Source organism: Paramisgurnus dabryanus, chromosome 14 (assembly GCF_030506205.2).
Source record: "Paramisgurnus dabryanus chromosome 14, PD_genome_1.1, whole genome shotgun sequence".
NCBI lineage: Eukaryota > Metazoa > Chordata > Actinopteri > Cypriniformes > Cobitidae > Paramisgurnus > Paramisgurnus dabryanus.
This window is the reverse complement of record NC_133350.1, coordinates 19,481,138-19,502,959: the sequence shown is the minus strand read 5'-3', so window position 1 is coordinate 19,502,959 and position 21,822 is coordinate 19,481,138. Positions and strand designations below refer to the sequence as shown.

Below are 21,822 nucleotides of genomic sequence, written 5' to 3'. Positions count from 1 at the left end.
AGCGCATAACTGTGCTTTCACATCCCACCGGCGAGAGCGTCAATAAAAGCTCCGGCTGCTCTACTAACAACGCTATAGAAAATGTATAGTCGACGCTCTGATGCTCGAATGCATTCTCTGGAAGCCTCTGAAGCGGAGGTTTCCACCTTCCGATTGGTTGCCGCCAAACGTTTCCGCCTTCCGACTGGTTGACGCCGAACCATGTCATAGCTCATTCCCATAAAGTTGAGCTGATTTCAACTCTCCTCGACGTTCAAACTGTACATGAAGCGCCACTGCTCGATGGAGCTCGCAGCCGGCTCGCATTGAAAATGACTGACTTCGGCCACTTTGAAGCCCTCGCCGGGGTGTGAAAGCACAGTAACTCCTCCCAAACGTAAGCATGCCACCCGGAAGTTAGCCGGAAAAATGGCAAACAAACAAAGATGACACGCTTATTGCTTTATGGAGCGACGACAGCGGGTTAAAAAGCTTCCTAGAACCAATAAAAGATTCCTATGACTAACTCAAATTACATGAAACAAAAAAAACCTTTTTTATTTCTATACCTATACATCAAATCATCTCGCAGTCACTCCCCTGCTGCTCTGCACTGCGCACGTGCTCCAGTTCATGCCGAGCAAGGAGACGTACGTCCCCTGCCTAACATACATTACAACAAACAGTAAATGCTGCCATTTGTTGCATAAACATTGTCTTAAGTTTTTTTTAGCTAGATTTCATATCCGTTTTGCCAAGATGCATTTATATGGCCAAATGTAAATGGAACCGTTTTAACAAACCAGATAACTATCTGATCAAAGAAAACACATGAAGTGACCAGGTGTAAAAAGGCTCTTAGATGTCATGTTAAAAAAACCTGAAAAGAATTTTTTAAATCATTGAGTGAAATCTTTGATGCTCGTTGTCTCAAAATTGAGGTAATGAGACTTTAGCATAATTTTCATAGGCAGGGTCACATATATACACTGCCAAAACTAGTTTGTTACTCCAGTCCACCACTGTAAACCATTCCTAATCAAAATCACTATAGACGGTATAATCGAACGCAAGTTTGTTGTCCGATTACGCGTTTGAGCTGAACTTTACTTCCGGTCTCTGTTTGTTTAATAGTCTGGCTAGTGGCTAAACTCAACTCTGAAACAAATACCTCATTATAATAAATAAACAAATTATAAATGTTTTGGTTTCCTAAAGACGAGGGGAGACAGCGATCATGGATCACTGCTATGTGAATGGAGGTTTGGCAGCCGATTTGTAGTGAACATTGTACACGTTATATACACATAGTTATCTTAGTGTCGTTTTTGAATCGCTTAAGCTATGATTTGAACTAAATGTAATCTACTTGTTATTTATTTTGCCTGTTATCAAAAATAAACTACTCTAAAATGACACTGTTGTTGATTTGTCTGCCGGAAGTTAAGTTTATTCCACGAAATCTGTTTGTTTATGTTGCTACTGCTGAAACTGTCTATATAAACATTTTAAACCCAACATGTTAAAGAGCACCAAACGCTCGATTCAAAAGTGTTTGGTGTGCTAAAGATGCAAAGCTAAGAGAGGAACTAACTGTCCATTAGAGAAAGAGAGGCAGGAGGTTAATAAGTAAGGAGAAGCCACTTTACTCCGTAGCACCTTCACACTGAGACACAAGGACACTCCAAAAAACATCACTGTCTGAAGCCATGTCATCGACTCCTGAACTGATCTTACAGTAATCACAACCAGTCTGTAAATCTGGACAGTCGTCTATTTAGAAATCACAAAAGATGAGAACAATCAGCAGGTTGGTAAAGAGGGCTGTTGTTAAAAGGTTTGGATCAACAGCAACTTCAAGCCAGTTAGAAATCTTATCCATGGGCAATCATAACACATTTAATTCACCTAAAATGCTCATTATAGTTGTGTGCAGGTCCTACAACGTAGCAGCGTCAGCGTAGGTTACGCATCGGTTTTCATTTATACTTTTGCTGCGTGGTTGTCCACTTCAATGTGCAAACACACATGCAGACCGCTGGTAGGCAGTATCCACGCGTGTTACAACAGTAGCAGCGTGACCATCAATAAAGAAGCAGCTTGGACAGTTTAACCCACAAACGAAGGAGAAACAGCAACTTGTTGGGTATGTTTTGAGATGAACAACAGTGATGGAAGTAAATAAACAGCAGCTATTGTTGCAGTTTGAGTTAAATCACTCCTCAACTTGGTCAATCTTTGTTCTTACAGACACATACAGAAATACCTATGATGCAAGTTTTTTGACTGGAGGGGTTCTTGTGGACCAATCACAGCGCTTGCGGTCCGCGTAGAACTGCCGGCTGTTAAAAATTTGAGGAGGTGCACATCAGGCTACGCAGAGGCTACGGATAACCTAAGGCGTATCTCTTACACACGACTACAAACTAGACTTTATCAAGCTATCATGATGTTTTACGAAAGCCTGAACTATAGTCTGTTTTTTTGCGCGTTGCAAAGTATAGTTTATTTGACTCATATGTGTACACAGACGTTCGACGCATGAACATTGCGACAAAATGCAACCACAGAGTACGTGTGCACACTTCAGATGACAAAAATTGCATATGCATGCAGTTTCTCGCATATGCGTAAAAATGGACCATAATTCGGCCTTAAAGGGTGGACTGCAGGTGTAATATCACGTTATATATATCACCAACTACTTTTTAGCCTACTGATTTGTCCAATTTAAAAAACAAATAGATAAAGGTCAAAAGGCTTAGTTTAAGTGTAGTTTAGCCACAGTTTAAGAGTGACTTTTGAGAGCATCGTCCAATATTATCCGTGATCAGTATCTGCTATATTAACTTCTGCTTTAAGAGACTTGTGCAAAGAATTACAGCCATTATAGACCGAACATCAGGAGTGCCTTTAAATCCAACGTGAGCTTTACAAACACCTTAGCCCTCCTCGGGATATCAATCTGACTATCAGAGAAAAACATGCATGCGACAGCACAGCAGTGATCCAGGCAGGATACGCTCTCTCCATCAGAACTGGGTTGACATGACATGAAAACCACAGACATTCTAATGGCTTCTGATCATGCGTCTTGAGGTCTGAGATGAAGTGAAGAGGATGACAAACAGGATGTGCTGAAAGAAAGAAAAAGAACAGGTAGTAGAGGATGTGCGATATATAAAAAGGAAGCAGGGAGAGGTAGAGATTGTGACAAAGCAAGAGAGACACAACAGAGAGAGGAAAAGAAGAGAGGGAGAGAGACGGTGAGCTGATAATTTGACCACCCCTTCATTGTCATTGATAAATGAGGTAGGAAGAGAAATTCCTAGAAGAGGTAGCACACGCTCGCAGCTTTAACTCCACAGCTGCCGCGTCTGCATCTCTTTTTTCGCTCTGTACGCATCATCTGATGAAGAACTGCAACATCCTCACTTCACAGGCCTTCATTCGGGAACGTTTCTTAAATCTTCATACAGGAGACATGCAAGTGTGGAGGAGATACGTACTTGTATGTTCGCATCTGGGAAACTGCTGCAGTGTTTTGTACATGTATATGTTAGAGCTTTTTCTGAATTTTAAGTGCAATTGTTGAAATAAGATTGCCGACTTTCACACGCTTGCAAAATGAAACTGCAGAGATCAGCCGCTTTCGTTTTATCAATGAAAGGCTAAAAATAATCGCTGTACACTGTGCGTTTGCGCCAGAAGTCAAAAAAGATGTAAAACATTGTGTTCAGTACCTCAGATTAGAAAAATGGCTGTTCTTACACATTCAACCACGTGCGTTTAGACTACAAAAGTTTGGCAAGCCGACCGGACGTGACATGGGGGCTTGGCAGCATCGCTGATTCCATTTTTTAATTCGAAGTTTGAGTCTGTTATTAATTTCGAACGATTTTATGGGAAATCATTGGGGCTGTTTACACTTGGTATTATGATGTGTTTTTGTCGATCGGATCACAAGTGGATGAGAGAGACACATCACGTTTACACCTGGTATTTAAATCCGTCTCTTTTGTCCACTTTCGACCGCTTCTGTCCTGAATAATTTGAGAGGGTGGTCTGAGAGAGACTTTGGGCAAGTCTATCAGCTGAATGACGATTTTATATGGACGCAAACTAATATTATGTCAGAGTCCACTGCTTGTGTAGTAAGTAAACATGCTGGACATTGTTTTGTACGTGTATATGTCAGAGCTTTCTCTGATATTTCAGCGCAGTTGATGAAATAAGATCGCGCAACTTTCAGACGCTTGCAAAATGAAACTACGCGGAGATCAGCCGCTTTAGTTTTATCAATGAAAGGCTAAAAATAGCGCTGTACACAGTGTGTTCCCGCCAGAAGTCAGAAAAGACGTAAAACATTGTGTTTAGTACCTCAGATTAGATAAATGGGCGGAGAGAAGTTGGTCCGTGTGGCTGTTCGAACACATTAAAGCACATGTAGGTTTACATTTCAAAAGCAATCCGATCGAAAGGGGTTTCGACTTCCTCTGAATGTGGTTGAAAGTCGTCAAAAGTGGACGAGCTCAAAACGTTTTGAACACCGTTTACACTTGGCATTATCGTCCACTTGTGATCTGATCAACGAAAACGCATGTTAATGCCAAGTGTAAACAGCCTCATATTGTTTTAGGTACCTCATCAGAACACAGATTCATTGCTGATGGTAATACAAACCTGTTACCCTTTGAAAACAACAGGGTGCCAATCTGGCCTTATTCTTTGATTTGTTTAACTTGTTTCTCCCCAGAATAAGAACCAAAATTTACTGTTTGTGGGCTGTTATTATTTAATTAAAATAAAGGAAATTTGTTAAAATCATCATTTGAATATTGCGGTATATATATATTAGTGCTGTGTTCAAAATATCGATACGACGATACATCGTCATGGACGCCTGACGATGCCCGCATCGATACAGCACCTTCCGTATCGATTCGGATGTACTTTTGAAAGTAACGTGACGAATTGCTGTTGATCCGTGATCCATATGGAAAGGACACATGTGTCCCGCGGAGTACGTAGAGTTAAATGTGGCGGGGTATACTTTCACTTTGCGTGTCTGTCTCGCTGGCGCACGTGTCTGCATTGTGAGCCGCGTACTCGCGCTCTCTCTCTCGCGCGCGCATTTAAGTCAATGAGTTCAGTATGAAAGCGCAGATATCTTAGCCTATACTACTGCAAAGGGCTTTATTAGCCATGCTCTTATAAAACAGTACTAACGCATTTGAGAAGAAACGCGACAAAGATTTGCATGTGAAAAGTGTACGTCTAGAGAAGAGATACAGAGCTACTTCAAACTATAACTGTCACATTAATAATCTGATTTCTATTAAATAGTATTAAGTCTGACTGCATGTTTATAGATATATTCATAGATGTAGAATAATGAGAGACAAGATTAAGGCACCATCTTTGTAAAACTGCTTTTAAAAAAACATAAATTAAGTACTAACTCTGGGATTTTAAATATTTCTAATAGCTAATAAATGAATGGCAAAAACACAACTGTTACAACACTGCTTATTCAATGTACAATAAACAAATAATAATAAAAATAATAATAATAATGTTACTAAATTCTGAAGAAAAATGTAATTCAAAATAGTCTTGTATCGTGATGCGCATCGTATCGGGACCCTTGTATCGGGATACGTATCGTATCGGGGAATTGTTGGCGATACACAGCCCTAATATATATATAACAAATTAATTATCTGTGGGCTTCATTATTTTAAAAAAAAGCCTCATGATCTTTAATCAAAAATGCTAAACTCCTTTTCTCCTCGAAACAATCTCACTTTGCCTCCGATCGGGGACTTGAGGATGGGCCCGTGGAAAGATTGCAGTGATTAGCAATTTGCAACATGACCCAGCTTCCAACGATCCAATCAGTCCTCGGTAGACGACTTCAACTCCTGCCCTACCCATTTTCTCATTTCAGAAACTGTTTCACTCGGATATATGTCACAACGAGGAAAATTAGACAATCACTACTTTCATTTCATGACGACTTTAAAAGTCTTTGTAATTAATACAAAACAAAAAGGCTGAAACAACAAACAGTAATGCATACTCTTTTCACTTAATTTACCCTGTCTGTATGAAATTAAATAGTTTTATTAACAATTTTTTTTGTGAGTTGAATGTAAATTATCTTAAGGTTTAAAACACATAAAAGTGAGACTAGTTTACGGGAAGAAACGTCATCATTCATCTCTGAAGTCTTAAGTCAATGGAAACACTGCACAGTTCTGAAGGAGGTTCACAGATCCCCTCAGATGACTCTGGTACCAGCACTTTTTTTTATAGAAAAGGTGTAATAAACAGCCCAATCTCAACCTTTGGGCCGAAAATGAGAATGGCCACCATCACCATTGGACCAGCTGCTCAAAACCTTTCAACATATAATGTTGACTTTTCACAGTAATCTCAGAGTAGTTTACAGTTTGTAAGATTATCTAGATTTGAGCACACTCAGTGAAATTAGCAAATACATCTACATGTCACAAATTCAAAGAGCATTTTCCCTTGGAATTTGAGAATTCCCTCTGAATATGAGGTTTTAGACCAGGGATGTCAAAATTATTTAGAGTCAAGGGCTTCACCAAAGTGGAATCATTTATTTTGTTTGTTACACCATGCAAACACAGAATTAAGCTGAAAGTATACTAGGCCGATGCGTGGCGAAACGTCCTCATGACATCTTTTTCGTCATCAGGTGGGTCAGCGGACAGTACGGGTAAAACAGCGCCGCATGCATGTGAAAATGTTGAGACAGGACATTTCAATACAAACAATTCCACAAAAGCAATATACAGCGTTTTTGCATACACAACATCATCTTTTCTCATTTTATTTTCCCTTCTTCCAAGAACTGAAAGCTATGGAGCATTTTCGTCACCATAATGTTTGATTCCTGTTCTTTGTTTTCTTCTTGTTTGTTCTAAACTTTGTATGCAATGGTGGATCCGCTACTTTTTTCATCTATCCTATTTTTTTATGTACTGTAAATGTTGCAAATCAGTGCTACCCTGACGGCCTGGTAGAGTAATAATTCGAATAAGAAATCATTTGTTTTGCGTACGTGTCGAACGTGGCCATCCGCAGTGAATACACTTGGAAAGCTGCGCGAGCAGAACGTGGAAAAAAGTAGGCCCTTTAGAAAGCGCTCTTATGGAGCTTTAAAATTACAAAAAAAATTGACTTGATGCATTACTAACTGACACTGAAGTCCAACAAAAGTAAGCACATGGAATCTGAACTTACATTTTATTCACCAGAAGACTTTTACTATACATCCAAACTGGCAATTTGGAAATCAAACAGCACTAATAAAAGTGGTTGTTAAACAGCAAAATTAGAAGGAAAAAACCATCATTGCTCTTGGCTGGATAACTTTACTAGCAAAAATAATCTAAGCCAAACATAAATGCAAAGTTACTTCTAATAAAGGAAGCTGAACAGCTCATTTCAATCATAGGCCTGGTTTGTTCTGGCTTAAGAACTTTGAGTTCCCAATGCTGTGTATAATTAAAAATGTATAATAAATATAAATCAAACAGACAAAAGGAAGATGGTTTTTAACCATAGCGACTTAGAGCGCATAAAAGTATACATTTAATTTTTATCCGTGCTCCCTGTGTTTGAACCCATCAATTTTCCGCTACCAACACAATGCTCTACCAGTTAAGCTACAGGATCACTTCTTGCATGTTTTTCTCGTATGTTACTTAAAGGATTACATTTGTGACAGATTCCTTTGTGATGACTTTGGGTCTTCCAGGATCCAACCAATTTACTCTGAATTGTGCAATGGGGTAGCGGTGCACTCGGTAGCTCCACTGTCTGTAAATGCAAATGTAGCCGTAGATAAGTGCCCTGACAAGTCTAGCATACCACGCCTTCCTGTGCTGATAGAAGTGAGCGTGAAACAAAATGGCCAGGTGATGACATTACAAACAACTTGGTGACAACTTGGGAGATATAATAATTATTTAGCTCACCACTTCCTCTTTCTAAAAGCAACTGTCAAAAAAGACAACACAGCAACTGAGAGCTGTCATTTCCATGGTTGGGACATAAACTCTAGAGTCAATTACTTTCACTTTACACTCTTAGAAACAGAGGTGATAATCAGGGATCTTCACAGTGGTGCCATAGAAAAATCTGGTTTTTGAAATAACCAGTGGCGTAGCGTCTGGGCATGCAGGTTATGTATGTGCAAATGCCCACGGGAATGAGTGAATACATTTTTAATTTGTGGCCACAATAAATTTATTTTTTGTGTGCATGTCATTAGCAGTAATTTGTTGTTTCTTCATAATCTCTCATTATAATTTTTTGTGTGCATTTGTTATTTTTTGCTCCCTGCAGCTGCCGTAGAACTACACGTTATAATTGTTTTTTAAAATGACGCTGCATTATGTGCAAATTCTGTGCTGCGCTAAATAATAATAAAAAAAGATGAGAGACAGAGGTTAGTGGAGAGATACAATCAAGACTTGTCAGCCATTCCACAAGATTTGTTTGCATTCTGTGCAGCTTTTAAAAGACAAATCTCTGGGATGACAACAATTCATGCTGTTTTTTGTTTCCCATGTAAAGAGCAGCTTGCGTGGTGTCTCCTGCATCTGCCATGCTATCTTTTAACTGGTTGTAGCTAGCGAAGTTAGAGAAGGTTGACTCGCAGCACTCAACACGTGTGTTTTTTTTTCGATTGGCAAGCTGACGGGACATGACATGATGGCGTGCCAGCATTGACGATTCCATTTTTTAATTCGAAGTTCGAGGTTGTGACTTAATTTTGATCGATTTAAAATAGATAATGATGAAAAATATAGCTTTAAATATAGTTTTGTATTTAAGAGAATAGCGGAGTTCACACCACAACTATAATGATAAAGACACAATGAAAGATATCGTTGGGATCACTTATGATCACTGATTAACGATAAACCAATGACAACCAATCAAATCTATTTGGACTTTAAGTGCACGCACATTTTCAAATAACAGATAACTCGGTGGAGAAGCTCACGCTGACGTCTATAACATAAAATTACCTCAGCTATCCAGCGCTGATGCAGTTGCTATGAAATTGACTATATAATGCTTTTTATTCTACTACATTGACTACGCCAAAGGTAAGATATTAGATTACATAAACTAGATTCACTGTTTAGAGTTATGCAAACGTGGCGTGTTGAGGACATCTGCTGGTTATCTGCTGTGTAAATGCTACAAGAAAAGCATATTTATACATTTAATGACATGTGAACAATTAGAAGCATTTTTATTAAAGATGCAATATTAGTTAATGCCATTGAGGGCAAATGATTTGTGTGAATACTGTGCCTCGCAAGCGAATAAGCAGAATGTTATCGTCCATTAGTGTAGACGCTAATATAGATATCGTTACAGTTATTGTTATAATATAACCGGCCCTTTACATTGTGTTTGCATGCAGTAGTTTTTTGTGAGCCTTCGTTATTTTAGACCATTATGGCTGGGAAAGCTGTTGGGTGAGATGTTTTTATGGTATTTTTTGATACGCCACAGTGAACGTCTATAAATGTCCCTTTAATGGAGGGCAGGGTTAGGGGACCCATACAATTTTTTGCATATGGGCCCGGGATTGACTATGCCACTGAAAATAACCTTTCGGTCAAAGGTACTCAAAAGAACCATCCCTTTCTTACCTTTTAAAAATCGAAAGAACATTTTTAACCCTGCAAAAAAAAACTTTCTGTGCAACAGATTGGTACTGTGAAAGTAAAAGGTTCTTTATGGAACCATATGGCCTCACAAAAACCTTTTAGTACCCTTTATTTTTGAAGTGTGATTTAAAAATCAGGGGTTTAAGAGTGTAATTTGTTTTTGTTCCAGATTTCTTTTGTAATGTAAATTTTTTAACAGTTGTAGTTTATCATAAAATCTGTGACTACAGAAAACTTTGATATATAGAAGGTGAAAAGAAACTTGGGTTTGTGGGTGCATTAAATTCTTTTAATGGTGCCAAACAAATTCAAACCACAGAAACAGATGCATAAGCATAAAAAAAATAATGTATTTTTGTTTACTGCATGCAATCTTGTTTGTGATCTCATTTAATTTCAACTCAAAGTTATAGGTACAACAATGCAGGAACTCTGTAATAACTAATGTTACAACTGAACAGTAGCCTATAGTTTACAGTGTAAACACACGTGGCAGCTCAATTGTAGGCTAATGAATGTAACTAAAAAGATCGGACTTTGAGAGGCTCTACTGTCAAAAGTCAGCTGCACTTGTTTCACTGTGAAAAGTGTCCACACAGCACCAAAACAAAACACACACCTTTGACCACAGAAAGACACACATTACTCACCGTCTCTGCAGAGTCTCATGGCTTCGCGATTCTTCCCGCACTCTTTCAAACTTTCCTCCAATTCTGCACCTGAGGAAGCAATTGGGATCGAGTTACATAAATAGTTACACTCGCTACCAGTCGCGTTTCCTAATATTTCAAAAACTGCACGCAGTCGGGCAAAAAGCTCGCGATCTGACGCGGCTGCCCGTTTAAACGCCATGGCCGACGGCGGCCGACCAACTCACCGTCGCTCGCGTAGAGTTTCACAGCATCGAGCCAGCTGCTCCAAGGCTGTCCCAGCATTATTTCTGGACTGGGCAGGGATCTACGCTCCGCCACAGTCGCCATTGCTGTGGAGGCTTCTCCCCGCTGCTGCTTGAGCTGCCTGGCCGCTCTGCGCTGCTGCTGCTGCTCCGCCCTGACGTCATCTTCGGCTCTTTCCGACATTCTTTCCGCTACAATGTAACACAACGGCAGTGAGCGCTAAAGGTAGTCGAGAGGATTCCTTCAATGAATGACACTGTAAACGCAATTCATTCACGCCATTTAGTCTCGTGAAGTAAGAGCGAGCTGTGTTTCCTGCTTTGATTGGATTTGAGCGCGCTGCACGCGGCGTAATTTCTTTGCACGTGCATTATTTGCACGGGGAGTTGACAGATAAAAGTTTAGGAAGACATCAAAACTCCCTGTAACTGACGTGTGCGGGAAATACAGAGGGAATCCGGGTTTCACTGGCGTATTGAGAAAAGGATTTATTTAGGGTGTTGTACTGGCACATAAATAAAGAAAATATATACAATTATGAGTCAGTGCTACTGGGAATTCCCCTGTACTATTGACTAAACGGAAACAGACCACTAAATGACAAATTAAATTTGCATGCAGAAAATTCTGAGAAAACATTGCTTTGCATTTCTAAAACTTTGTTTGACCAATAACATATGCTGTTAAGACAACAACTGTTTCTGGAAAATTTCTACCGCATATGAAAATGTGGCTATTTTCAAGACGTCACAAAATTATTAACTTATAATTGGCACATGATGGCACTGTTTTGAGATACCACAGAGGCATATGCAAAAATTAATCCACACACAGTTGATCAAAACACACATTGAGGGAATGGGCAATCTGACATCTTCAATTCACCTAACCACTTAGATTGTAGGAGGAAACCGGAGAACCCAGAGTAAACAGGAAGAACATGCAAAATTCACACAGAAAGACCTGACACAGCCGGGGATCGAACCAGGGAACTACTTGCTGTGAGGCAATATTCAGTGCTCCTCACTAAGCCCAAATCTGTTTTTTAACTTGTACAGCTAGAAAGAATAGTCTGAGTTTGTGAACCTGCATTGTAAACGCTTAATTTGACAAACTTTACACTACTGTTCTCAAAGTTGGAGTTACAGTCAAACAAATCATTAATAAAGTGATGTTCACAGAATAATCAAAATGTGTGCTTTAAATTTACTGAGGTATTACTTGCCCAACAGGCCATTTAAGGTGTAGGCGACATTCAGTCATGTTTCTTCAGAAGAACAGTAAAGAACATTTTTTATATGAAAACGTGGTCCTTGGTGATTCATAAAATGCATGTCCATGGGGACATTCTTTAATAAAGGCAACACAAAATTAATCTCTGTGTCTCCTGCTCTCAGCAAGAAACTAAACATTATTTACGTTATTACTAGTAATTTATAAGCTCTGCTAAACGGTGAACATCTAATGATCTAACAATCGCACCCCTAATGGTACACATCTAACAATCGCATCCCTATGCCCTACACACTTTGAATGGCACGAATGATGGGCGAGCGAGATGGGCAATTGTATTTCATAATATAGCTGGGTACCTGCAGACCATTTTGACTGAGGCTATAGATTACCGGAAATAATGTTGTAAATAAGGGGTGAGTGATTGATTCGCTTCATGAGGCCTCAATATCGTCAAGAGCCATGGATTACTTTTGTTTTTGGCTGTATTTGCTTTTTTTTCACTTTCAAAGAACTGATACCTGTGGACTTACATTTTATGAACCACCAAGGACCCCAGTTTCAGCTAAAAAATCTTTACTGTTCTACTAAAGAATAAATGTCACCTACATCTTAGATAGCCTGAGGCTCAGTAAAGCAAGAGCAGTTTGGGAAACTATCGGTTTAAGATCTAAAGGACTTTGTTATTTTCGTAGACCCTAAAAATGATTTTACTTTAATCAGCAAAATGTTATAAATGAATCATATACTTGGTCATTTCTCCACTCTCAAATAAATGTAAAAATGTATAGGCCAAATCATCTTGAATAAGAACAGGTAAGAATAAAAGACAAACACATCTAAAAGTTGCTATATTGCTCTATGAATTAAACAATGAGAAAATTAATTGAGAAAACTTTGACTAATGGGTTTCGTCTTGTGTGAGACACATAAGATGTCTCCCAAATTACACTTTGCACTTAAATTATGCACTGTACTCTGATCCTGTACTTAACCGTCTAGTCTATGAATTTTAGAAGAGTGGTATATGTCCACTTAATGTTTTTTTACTAATTTAAAGTATAAGCAGTTTACAAGATGAGGGCAAATGATGTCAAACGCATAGTACAAGTCAATGAAAACCAATTTGTAATTTTTTCATTTAAAATCAGTGTTATCTGGCCAACATAACCTCAGTCCCCGTCAAACTAAAATGGAATCATCTCCGCAGGTGAACTTTCCGTTCACGGCATCAAAATAGCCCTGCCTTATCCTCTAGTTGGCGCTCTTATACAACTTATAAAGTAAATGAAGAGTTTGGTTCCAAAACGCAATAAATCCATTTTGACAAATTTAGGTAAAAACGTGTTTTCTATACCAAGAAAGTGACAAGATTAAAACCACTATGTTCTGTTTCAAACTTTCACATTTAATCTTTATGTTATAAAAACATAAAAAATTCTAATCCATAACTTGATTTTCAAAGATTTATTATAAAAACAAATTATTTTTTCCACAAAATGCAATTAATCCATGACAGGTTTTTTTTTCAAAATGCTATAAATCTATTCAATCAATGTATAAATGTGCATTCATCTCTGCCATGTTATATTCATTTAGTTGACTAGTGGTATACACTGATTAAAAAAATAAACATTAATGGCATTAATCAAAACACTTACTTTGTCATATTAAGAACACCGTCATTGCTGCGGTTATAATCGACGTCGTCGCTTAACATTTTTCACAGCGATCAGCTGTAAAATGTTTTGGTCCTGCTAGATTTTCGTTGACTTTGAGTAAAATAATGTAAACTTTTTCATAAGATCCCCTGGGGTCAATGTGTTAGCATGACAGAGCTTGATGCTGTCGGGAGAACAAGCACCCGTCTCCCGAGTGCCTCTCGCGTAAATTATTAGATGTTGATGGCTTACATTTCTTTCCCATCACAGAAAACCACCACAGGTTTATCAATGCCATTAAAGTATTATTTTGTTTTTGTTTGTTTGTTGATCACGAAGTACAAAGTAAATGAGGAAAACTAGGACCCTGTGTACTCAACGCGCCGCCATTGTTTGTTTACATTGCGTGGAATGGTGCGCTGTAATTTGTGGAGCGGATTTATTGCATTCTGTAGAAAAAGAGGAGTGTCCTTTATCGCATTTTGAGAAAAAATGGAGAAAAGATGACAGAATAACATGGCGGATATTGGATTTTTTTTTTTTATGGCGTTTATCACGTTTTGGAACCAAACTCTTCAAATACTCTGTAAACGTTTTGATTATCACTCTAAATCTGAAAAGTCTTTTACAAAAATGCAATTATCTCAGCTTATTGTTTAAAACTTTGTAATTTTGGTGATGAAGAAAGAACAAATGAAGATAGGATGAAAAGGGGTTTTTTTGCTTAAAAGCAGAGGGTATGCTCTTTCATTTGATATATTAAATCTATATTATATATTTGAAGTAGAAATCTTTTTGGAAGCCATTAAACTTTTGTGAAAATCATAAAATCACTGGCTGGCAACTTTTTTAAAAAACATTGGTGAACACACTACTTTATACTACAAAATGGCATAGAATAGTGCATACGTATACAATTTGGAATGCCCCTAGCTAAGCAACGAATAATAATGTTTTTGAAAACGATCAAACCGCTGAAATGAAACAAATAAATAAAATATGTGAACACTAATTAAAAATGTTTCATGCAGTTTACCAAAAAAACTTGGATGCTTTTGTGAAATAATGATGAAGGCTTTGATTATTTCATTTTGAGCTGAAAAACATTACCTCGTACCTTGTCAAAAGTAAAAAACTGGGCCAAAACTGTTTAAGTCAGTAGATCCTCATCAGAGTTGGTGATTCCAGACTGTCACACAAGCTGGTGAGGGAATCTGGGCAAGAAAAACAGAGGAAGAGTCATGTTAGCAGCATAGTTAGCACAGTTTTGAGACTTAGCTTTTGTCTTTTGACAGAGAAATCTTCACAACCTAATACCAAGAGCAGCTTTCTACTCTCATGTTTTTTATTGGTACAAGATCTGCTTGGAGGAGCCTGTCGCTACAGAGTAATCCAATCCAATAACGACTATCCCCGACTAACCATTTAAAAGCCTTTTAGTTGACAGCCAGATAATCTGTCTCAGGGATACAAAGAACCAGTGAAAATGACTTTATGGCAAGTTTAGTATTTGCTAAAGAAACTTCATAAAGTAATTAATTTGTGCATAACACTGTATTATGTAATCTATGCAATATTCATGCTAAAAATCTATGCATTTGCAATCATTAAAGTCAATAATACATGTCTTTAAATTATTAATGAAAATAAAAAACGATTTCAGAATCTATCGAAAAACAGATGAAATAACAGATACACACTAATGGCATTACTATTATGTTAACTTCTTGATTGTTATTCTGCTGTTTGGCTTGTAAGTGATAAAGGAATTTATGCATGTATGCATGTTGGTATAAGAAGAGTGGATGCTCATATACGTTGAGATGAAATGCTCTGCAAGTTTGCACAACATTAGTGCATCTGCAGATGTATGCAGACGTTTAGTTTCCAGTGCAAAAACCCACTCTTTTTAATGCCTTACAGAGGCCATACATGCAATAAGCTTATTCCAATAACTTTGAACCACTGTGACAACAACACTGTGATTTTTAAAACAACTCTTACATCTTTAGGTTACTTTTTTGGTCAATTGTTAAAATAATAACTAAAAACTTTAAAACTGTTTAATGCTAAAATATATTCAACATAGTTTAAATAATAAAATGTTAAAGAAAACATGATCCAACATAAAGTAAAATCTTTAGGAACCTAGCCTAAACCCTAAATTCAAAAGAATATTAAAACACTTCAAAACCGAAACCAAAAAGAAGACTGGGGAAAATAACGTTGGGTTGACAGGTTCTGTAAACACCACCACCCACCAACGACGAAACCCCTTTGGTGTGTGGAGTAATTTACAACTTTAAGCCTTCCCTAAAACCCCACGTCCTTCAAGATTTAAACGCCTTCCTGTTATGTATCTTTATCAAAGATACATTATTTGTATTCCCTTTACACTTGTTTAAAACCACTTGACTGATAGTGGCCAACTTAAAAAGAACAAGTGCACTTGGGAAAGTGAAAGTAATAAATACAAGATTCTCCCATCAAGGCAACAACTTTTTCTAAAGACTAAACATAGCGGCTTTGGCACAGAGCAAAACGTACAAAGTAAACTTGAGTATTACGTCACCAAAATAAAATGTTACAGACATAAGAGGGGGGAGGGAGTGAAGGCAGCAGGTTTTAGCTTCCTCGCTAACTGAGCAGCACAAACCAGCCATTGGTGGCACTGCTGTAGCATGCAACTGGCTAACTGGCAGAACAGACATTAGCAGCTGATCTCGATGTCATCATTGTTCTCTTACCAATGCCCTGGACTTCAGAGGTCCCGCACGAGCCCCAAAGAAAACAAAGACGCAGGCTTTAGTGTGTATCGACAATGAAGATCAGTTCAAAGAGCGAGTGCACTGCTCAGTGACTGTGGAGGTCTTCACCAGGTGCTTCCATGTCTGTTTACCAGGCAGCATTCTGGGACAAGCACGTCACTGACTGACTCCGGCAGCACGCATGCACCGAGCACGCCTGTCACTGGACACTATGGCCGTGTCCCAAATCCTTATGATCCGTCTATGTGTACACAATTAATAACGTACATTAGTGCGATTGGGAGTTTTTAATAAGAGTTCGGGAACCAATTGCTCTTTTGAAACGAGCGAACAGCTTTGTCGAACGTTTCAAACGCGCATACGCGTGCGCGCGTGCTGTCTATGTAGGCTGCATAGTAGGTTTCGAAACACAGCCTGTCATATTAGATCGCTGTCAAACTGCATACTGATACGGAATCAGGAAAACACCAACAAAACCTCACGCGACTGACACAACTTACAGACAACTTTGGCGATATGATAATATGAGAAAATTGTGTATTTTATTATGATATTATGCTGTGACATGCGCTATTTGCTCGGGTCATTTGCTTCGCAACAGAGGCGGGGCGCCGATGCTGTTTGTTCCAGAGCGCTCTGGTCAATAAAGTTTTTTCGAAAAGTTCGGTTACTGTAGTGGACAAATGGGGAGCATCACAGATGGTAGGAATTTGTTGTTTGGTGGTTATTTGGTTATTTCTGGGTTTATATATAATGTGGCAAGTCAGTGTTCATTTTATATGCGTTGCTAAGCTACAGAAACTTATTTTGAGTGAATAAACGAGACGAATGGAAGAATTATAGCTAGTTAGCATGTCATGTGCTAGTACTGATTCAGAATGCATAAATGCTAGTTACTTTTAAAATACATATTTTTATATACATTGTGTTGCCAATTTCGTTTATAGAGATCACGTGTCATTGACATTTTAAGTATGTTGGGTAAGATATTTTATTGAATGACTTAATCCTTTGCCTTACAGTTAATTTAGCACTAAACTTTCCCCTAAGGTCTTGTTTCTACTTTTCTTTTAGTGCGTTTTCAATTGTCAACTTTAAAATTATATACTATGTTATATTTGTGTTGTTTATAGTATTATTTTTTATATATTTCTTTATTTACATTACATTTATTTATGTAACAAAAGCAACCTAAAATTTTATGTAATTTAACGTTTTGTCTATATGTCTCTACATAGATGAGGTTATTCGTAAGCGTCTTCTCATTGATGGAGATGGAGCTGGAGATGATAGACGCATTAATGTGCTCATGAAGAGCTTCACCAAGTGGTGCCATTCCAGTTTCTCACCAGAAGAAGGGTAATTTTGATTTCTATTACAGTATGTGACCCTGTATTGATTATTTGCATGACATAGACCCAGTAAGGCCACTGTTAAAATGAATGAGACCCATATTCCCAGCAGTGGTTTTTACTCTTTTGTTGTTATCTGTCGCTACAGGTTGGCCCAGTATCAAAGAATGTTGGGGTCTTTGGCTCAATGTGAATTCTCCATGGGAAAGACGTTGCTCGTGTACGACATGAACCTGAAAGAAATGGAGAATTATGAAGCAATCTATGCAGATATTGGTATGGTCTCGGTTGTTTTGCAAAGTATGTGTTGAGGCATTGGTTGTTTGCATAGCAAAAATCTTTTGTTTCTTTCTATGTAGAGAATAGTATAACATCAGCCCATGAAAAAATTGCAGAGTGTAAAAAAGAAATCCTGAGAGCTAAAAGGATAAGAAAAAACCGGCAAGGTGAGGTGACCTGGACAAGATAATAAAGTTATTTTGGACTGATTCATAAGTGGATATAATTGAATTAACTTTGTCTTTTGCAGAGTATGATGCTTTGGCCAGGGTTATCAAGCAACATCCAGACAGACATGAGACTTTAAAGTAAGTTCTTTCACCACTTGTGTTATTGTGTTTAGCTTGTGTCTGAACAGACAAGCATGTTTACTTATTTTTTCAGACCAGTTATTTATTCACTGTGTATTAAATCTGGAGTCTAAAATTGTCTAAATACCCATTGCTTTTTATTTTTGCAGACAGCTTGAGGCTTTGGACAAAGAGCTTCAACAGCTTTCACAGATCAAAGAGAACGCAGAGGACAAGGTGAATGAACTTGTTATTTCTTGACTTTTTTTAATTAATTTGTCACATGGTTAAATACTGAATATTTCTCTTCCCTCTTTACAGTTGGAACTTCGTAAGAAACAGTTTCACGTCCTTCTCACCACCATTCAGGAACTTCAGCAGACTTTGGAGAGTAAGTCAATAAACTTTTATGTCAGACGACCCTGATAAATTCAGAACTATCATATCACTGTCTTTTGTATCTTAAAAAAAATTGTATTTGTTCATTTTTTTAGATGATGAGAAGATGGAAAGTGATGATTCCCAAAATAGTCCAATGGAAAATGGAGACTAGGCATTTGTGCTTGGGCAAGATGTGCTTATTGTCTTCTTTTTCATGAACTTTATTTGATGTTGATTATTTTTATTTTGTACAGTTTTATAAATGGCATGTCTGAATTAAACAGTTATGAACACACTGTAACAGTTATTCATGTTTTTATGCAGTTGTTTTAAGTATTTCATGCACTAAAAAAAGTTGCAAGGTACTCTCCCAACTTCCCAAGTGCTTTTTGTTGCAATAGAAACACACTAAACACCCCCAGCAGAGTAAATAAAACTGCATAAATGTTTTTTCCACTTGCTTTACTTTATAAATCAACCTTATGAGACTATCAGGGTTAGGAAATGCAGTAAAAGATTGCTACTTCACTGAATAACACGTCTTTGAAATTTGTTTTTAAAGATTTTCCCTACCAGATGAATTTTTAAATTAAAAGCTTGCCATCTGTTGTTTTTAACCACCTTTTATGGTGTTTTAACAGTGGCGTTTGCACACTGCCTTTAATGTAACATTAACCCCTCTAAACCAGCAGATGTCGCTGCTGTCACAATGTTAAGTAGACACAGACAAAGGTTTATGGAAGTTCACTTTTTAAAGGTCCCGTTCTTTCTGTGCTTTTGAAGCTTTGTGTTTACATGTGTTCATGTTTCACGTGTAAAAAATGCGGTATTTTTCACATAATTTACTCATCTGTATAGCGCTGTTTTCACTGTCCTCAAAACAGTCTGATATCTTCCTTCCTTGTTCTATGAAGTCCCTCCTTCATAAATACGTATGTTTGTGTGTTGTGATTCGATAGCAGCTTAGCTTGCCGTTAGCTTAGCTGGCGATTGACGTATTCCTGTGGGCGGAGTTTAGTCAAAAAACTGTTCTACTTACGTCATTAATTCAGGAAGTAGAGGGCTGTAGTCCAAACCGGCCGTTTGCTGTAGGCTTTAAAAGGCGAATTCTGTTAAAGAAAATATATCACCTGGCAGTGAACTTTGAGCTTTATCATTTAACAGGTATTATTTATGCTATTATAGCAACATTACACACTAACTAGGGTTTAAATAATGGGATCAGAAAGAACGTGACCTTTAACAATGATTTTCTAATGGGAAGATGAAAAAAAGGTTAGAGTGAATATAAAATGGGTTTTGAGGGCTATTTCTACCTAAAATAAACTAAAAGTCTGCTCTCTAAAATCTAATAATATGGGCTACTAGCTTAAGTATTTCCTATAAACAAAAGGTTGGAGCAAGCAGATCTTATTGCGTGTGTGTGTGTGTGTGTGTATTGTGTGAGTGAGTGAGTGAGTGAGTGAGTGAGAGAGACATGCATTTAGACATGCTGTGTGGACACAGAGGCTGTTTAAGCTGTACAGATTCACTCTAAATCTCTGACAGTACATCAGAAGTGATGTATAGACCAAGGAGAAAGCCAACCAGAGTTGCTTTTTTCTGTCAAGATTCAAAGAGCTCATACTTTAGGGAGAGCAGCTTAGAGTGTAGTGTGGAATGACTTTATCAAACAGAAATGATAAAAATGTTTTTACTCAATACTTTTACAAATTACACTTTTATTCATGCATACACATCTTAACAACTTAAGCATGACAGCTGTTAGAAATAAATAGGTTATCACTGACATAATATTGGCTTCCACAAATGCTGACCTGATTAAAGAGAATGAGAAATATCGCCCTTTACCTTTGCAAAAACAACAAATTTATTAGTGGCGTGGTGGCCTAAAACCTTTGCACAGTACTCTAGCCTATATCTGACAAAAATCACACCAAACCAGAAAAAAACTAATATATAAGTAATATTTTGGTAATCATAATGAAACTGCTTTGTGACCATTTAAAAATCTTTTATAAGGATTCCAAGATAGTGGATAGTGAGCAAGCCTCATATTGCATCCAAGTGCTGCTTTCAAGACCTATTTAATTGTGTTTCATGATTCAGCTTGTTGACTGTTTGCCAATGCTATGTGATAATCTTAAAAGCATCCTAATTTGCATGCTTCAAAAGCTAATAGAAAAGAGTTATAGCTGTAGCGGTTTTCGCCACTGTTTTTTTTTTTACATCCAAGTGAATGCCAAAAGGCCACAAAACGAATCTGCCTCGTATCTGTTTCTGCTTACTCAATACACTCTCTCACTAACTCCCTTTTTCTCACATCTAAGCGCTTTTACTGCTCTTGCAGTTAATGCAACTCCAGGTTCTCCTATTCTCCCTCATGAAAGATAGAGCTGAGAGTGACTTTAACATACCGTGACACATCTTTCCATCGCTATGGTAACGGCACTCAGGTGTACATGAAGAGAAGTCAAACCAATGTGCTGTGGCACAGGAACATTAGATAAGGACTGGGTCAGAATGGCCCGCTATTGGCAATCCACTTTCCCACTATGCCGTCCGATGAACAATGACATTACACTATTATGTGAAGATCCTGAGCTTTGCCAGTCATAAACTGTGAATCTTTCAGTAAGTTGTATTTCTAAGCTTTGGATTTTGCAACCAGCACCTTTAGCAGGTCACATCTTCACTCATTATCAGAGATAAATGCAGTTTGAATGGATAGATTATTTCTGTAGAAAATCAAAGGGGTCCCAACAAGTATTTGCACACATTTAAAATGTATGAATGACCTGGCAATATATAGCAGAGTATAAAAATAATCATGAATAAATCTTTAAAAAAAAAACATATATATATACAACAATAGATATTAAAAGTTAAAAATAATATATTATGATGAACTAGATTTTTATTAATTTGTAATTTAAGTGTATGAACTTAAGTTCATATTTGACCATGGACCACAAAACCCATCAAAAGGGTCAATTGTTTTTAAATTGAGGTTTATACATAATCTGAAAGCTGAATAAATAAGATTTCCATTGGTTTGTAGGACACTGTAAAAAGTAATACCTAAATCTAACTTTAAAAAATTGAGGCAAGTGGCTGCATTGGATGTTTTAAGTTGAGTCAACTTGCAGCCTTTTTTAAGTATAATAAACACTGTAATATATTACTTAATACAAACGCAACAAAATTAAGTTGAGTTAACTAATAGTTCTAGTATTACTGTATTTAGTTAAATTTACT

The 21,822-nt window shown here is 37.5% G+C and overlaps 2 protein-coding genes across 2 annotated transcripts in view; one reads left to right on the top strand and one right to left on the bottom strand.

The window, feature by feature from the left end:
* The window catches only part of atxn7 (ataxin 7), a 37,598-nt gene extending 21,057 nt beyond the window's left edge, over window positions 1-16,541 (bottom strand). The window contains exons 1-4 of the mRNA XM_065241461.2: window positions 16,242-16,541; window positions 14,612-14,708; window positions 10,582-10,791; window positions 10,355-10,423 (exon numbers count right to left, since the gene is read on the bottom strand). Of these exons, the coding sequence (XP_065097533.1) occupies window positions 10,355-10,423; window positions 10,582-10,783 (271 nt within the window). The 5' untranslated portion in view covers window positions 10,784-10,791; window positions 14,612-14,708; window positions 16,242-16,541. The remainder of the gene's footprint in view (window positions 1-10,354; window positions 10,424-10,581; window positions 10,792-14,611; window positions 14,709-16,241) is intronic.
* A 253-nt stretch (window positions 16,542-16,794) lies between these two features.
* thoc7 (THO complex 7) lies at window positions 16,795-18,927 on the top strand. Its single transcript, XM_065241463.2, has 8 exons — window positions 16,795-16,964; window positions 17,501-17,621; window positions 17,763-17,890; window positions 17,974-18,060; window positions 18,144-18,201; window positions 18,354-18,420; window positions 18,505-18,574; window positions 18,678-18,927. The coding sequence occupies exons 1-8, from the start codon at window positions 16,946-16,948 to the stop codon at window positions 18,734-18,736; spliced, it is 609 nt and encodes a 202-aa protein (XP_065097535.1). The 5' UTR covers window positions 16,795-16,945; the 3' UTR covers window positions 18,737-18,927.
* Window positions 18,928-21,822: the final 2,895 nt, after the last annotated feature.